The sequence below is a fragment of the Octopus bimaculoides genome, chromosome 4 (genome assembly GCF_001194135.2).
Source record: "Octopus bimaculoides isolate UCB-OBI-ISO-001 chromosome 4, ASM119413v2, whole genome shotgun sequence".
Classification (NCBI taxonomy): Eukaryota; Metazoa; Mollusca; class Cephalopoda; order Octopoda; family Octopodidae; genus Octopus; species Octopus bimaculoides.
Genome location: NC_068984.1, coordinates 137,135,563 through 137,139,422, shown reverse-complemented (window position 1 = coordinate 137,139,422; position 3,860 = coordinate 137,135,563). Strand labels below are relative to the sequence as shown.

At 36.6% G+C, this 3,860-nt stretch overlaps 1 protein-coding gene across 1 annotated transcript in view; it reads left to right on the top strand.

The window, feature by feature from the left end:
* Positions 1-3,860, top strand: part of LOC106868227 (polyribonucleotide nucleotidyltransferase 1, mitochondrial) — a 208,537-nt gene that overhangs the window by 16,766 nt on the left and 187,911 nt on the right. Inside the window, exons 6-7 of the mRNA XM_014913393.2 lie at positions 1,136-1,199; positions 2,005-2,052. Of these exons, the coding sequence (XP_014768879.1) occupies positions 1,136-1,199; positions 2,005-2,052 (112 nt within the window). The remainder of the gene's footprint in view (positions 1-1,135; positions 1,200-2,004; positions 2,053-3,860) is intronic.

Here is a 3,860-nt window from a genome sequence, read left to right as displayed (position 1 = left end):
ATATATATATATATATATATATATATAGGTTATGAGCGGTGGTGGTGTCAAATGCCACCAACATTGGCCACTTTGCCTCCATGAGGCCCAATGCTTGAAAGGTGCTTTTTATGTGCCCCCGGCACAGGTGTCAGTTATGTGACACCAGCATTGAGCATGACTACAGTTTCACTTGACTTGAGGGGTCTTCTCAAGCACAGAATATTGCTGAAGGTCTCAGTTACTAGTCATTGCCTCTGTGAGACCCAAATTTCGAAGATTTTGCTTCACCATCTCATCCCAGGCCTTCTTGGGTCTACCTCTACCACAGGTTCTCTCTGCAATTAGAGATCGGCACTTCTTTGCATAGCTGTCCTCGTCCATCTGCATCACATGACCATACCAGTGCAGTCGTCTCTTTTGCTCACCACATCTGATGCCTCTTATGCCCAACTTTTCTCTCAAGATGCTTACACTCTGTCATACATACACACTGACATTGTACACCCAATGAAGTATAGTGGCTGCATTTCTTTCAAGGCTACACAATTCCTTGGCTGTCACAGCCCATGTTCCACTGCCATGTAGCATAGCTGTTTGCACACAGGCATCATACAATCTGCCTTTCACTCTGAGGGAGAGGCCCTTTGTTGCCAGCAGAGGTAGGAGCTCTCTGAACTCTCCCCAGCCTATTTTTATTCTCACAGTTACACTCTTGGGGCATCCATCTCTGCTATTAACTTGGTCACCTAGATAATAGAAGCTATTTACTACCTCTAGCTTACCTCACAGGCAGTTGATGGAGTCTATTTTCTGTACATTTTCAGTGTTTATTGTATCTATGCATCTTTCACACACAAAAGCTATTTTCTTTGTTAACCTTTCTCTGATATTGCTGCACCTCTTATGTGTCCACAGCTTACACCAGGTACATCTTATGGTGTTTCTACCTATATCTTTTCTACAGACTGAGCACGGCCATCAACCTGAAGGGATTTGTGATTTGTCTGCTTTCCTACTTACTAATATACAGACACACACATACATACATAGACAGATACACATACAATCATGCATGTATACATTTATTGCCACAATCATTCTTGTTTTAATCACTGATATATCATAATATCTTTTTTGTTTCCTTTGATTCTAGCTGATGTGTAATTTACTGTCAGTTGATGGGGATAACAATCCCGATGTCCTTAGCATTAATGCAGGTAAGATTCTGTTTAATTTTAATTATTCAACTTAATTATGTGCCATGTTGTTGTTGCTACTTAGCTCTAGACCTGTCTCATGTCAGACTTATTTTTATTATGGTGAGGGACAATGTTGAGTCTCACTTGTTGGTTTGCTGTGTGCTCTGTCTTTTTGTACAGGAGCATAAAGATATTTAGTTAATAAAATAAGTTCCACCACAACAGTGGGAAGGAAGGACGTCCATCTGAATGAACATTCCAACCTCAGTGTCTTGAGAAATGGATGCGGCATACTATATAGATACAAATTTTGAGAAAAATACAAATGTTTCAATATTTAAAACAGCAAACAACCACGAAATACAGCTTTACAGAAAAGTACAATGTTCATGGAATGTTCAGTACAACTTCTTAAAAATGTTCAATCTATTCTCTTGGAAAAAAAAAAATTACAAAGTATATCTTTAAAAAAACAAAACAAAACAAAATCCAGGAAATGTTAAATAATTCCGTTAAAGGAAATAAACTTTCTGTGCAGTTAGGTATAAATCTTCTATAGAAATTAATTAGTCCTACAAACTCACGAAGCTTACTCAAAGAGTTAGGTACTGGAAATTTGTTAATAACTTCTACCTTGTCTGGGAGAGGTCAGATTCCATCTTTATCAATAAGATACATGTCATACAACCCTTGGTAACTTTTTTATTTTTTTGGTATTTTCAGAAAATTTTGCAAATATGTATGTATTCTACACATTAACAGTAATTTTTTACTAGGTACCCCAGCTAGTTGATCTCAAAAAAAATTTCATTCAATTTTACAGCTTCTGCAGCTTTGAGTCTTTCAAGTATTCCATGGAATGGACCAGTTGGTAAGTTCTTAAAGATTAACTTCATTCATTCCACCACTCCATTTTGTAAGACGTACCATATTCTAATGTGCATAAGAAACCCTCGTGTATAAGGAAACCCCTAATTTTTTGGAGCTTGAAATTTAGCAAAAAGGTTTTGTAAGAGATTATAATACTATCCATGTTTAAGAAACCCCCACCTTTTTTAAACCTAATTTTTGACAAAAAAGGGTTCCTTATACACGTCAAAATATGGTAAATTTCAGAAATCTGAGTCATAACATCTCTAGCCCTTTTGTTACCATATTTTTGTTGAAATATATGGCCCCTGTTGCAGTTAATTTTGAAAATGATGAAGAATTTAGTAAAAAATGAAATTGTCATCATTAATCTGGTGTTCAGAAAACCAGCTAGAATGTTCTCAAATCACTTGAAAACAAGAAGCTTGTATTACAGAAACAGGGACATTCTGAGGCAGGTTTGTTTCAGAAGGGCTAAAGAATTTTAAGAAATGTTTTTATTGTTTAGAAGCAAGCGTTGCTATGTGGTTCAGAAGAGCATATTTCCACGGACACAGAAGACTGTGCTGGTTTGGTCATGTGATGTATATGAATGAGTACAGATGTGTAAAGAAGTGCCAAGCTCTAATTGTGGAAGGTACCTTTTGAGATGCTTTGTGTTTCTTTCATTTAATTTTAAATATAACAAAGAATTTAGTAAAATAACTTAGCTATCATTCAGCTAGTGTTAGGAACATAAATTGTGACTCAGGTTTGGTGGAAGATTTTAATTCAAAACTTATGAAAACAAGACATTTGTACTACAGAGCCAGAGGTGGTTTCAGCTGTGTTGGTAACGAAAGGGTTAACCAAGAAAAATATAAAAATTCAAAGACATTAATGACAGCATTTACTGGTGAAAAACCTACCCACCCACCCACTGTGTCATCTGCTGATGAACATAGTGTTTTTCAGTTGCATGAAGTGATGCAATCAGCTGCTACTGCACATATGGGAGGTAGCAGTGCATTTCTAATGAAGACTTCATTTCCTTGTTGTTGACAGTTTCTAGTTCATCCATCAAGCAGAGGTGGTTTCAGCCAGGTTGGTATTGAAAGGGTTAAGTCTACTACTCAACAACAGATACAATTTCGATCTATGTAATCTTACATACATGGCCCAGATTAACCAAGATTATCGTAGAAGCTATTTACCCAAGGTGCTGCACATTGATCAAAACTGGAATGATATTTTTTGTGAAACAGAATTATTACCCATACACGTAAAAGCACCCAGTATACTCTGTAAAGTGGTTGGTGTTAGGAAGGGTATCCAGCTGTAGAAACCATGCGAAATCAGACTGGAACCTGGTGCAACTCCCCAGCTTGACAGCTCTTGCCAAATTGTCCAACCCATGCCAGCATGGACACCAGATATTAAATGATGATGATGATAGACTTGCCTACTCCATGTAATCTGTGTGTGTGTGTGTGTTTATATAAACACACAAAAAGTTAGAGAGAGATAGAGAGAGAGAGAGAGAGACTGTATATGAGAAGGTTGTCACAACTTTCTGTACTCTGTATTTTTCCTACTATACTGCGCCCTGGGTTTTGCCACTCCACTGGTGTTAATAATTTATGTTATGGGGATATATATTGAGCATGTAACACCATTCTTTGTATTTTTTACTCAACACTGAAGAAGTGATTTAATAAGATTATATCATGTTCCAACAAGCAATTATGTAATCCTAGCAGTTAATTTGCTGAAATGCGTGCATGTTTTATAAACTATAAAATACCATATATGTTTTTTGTACTTTATTAA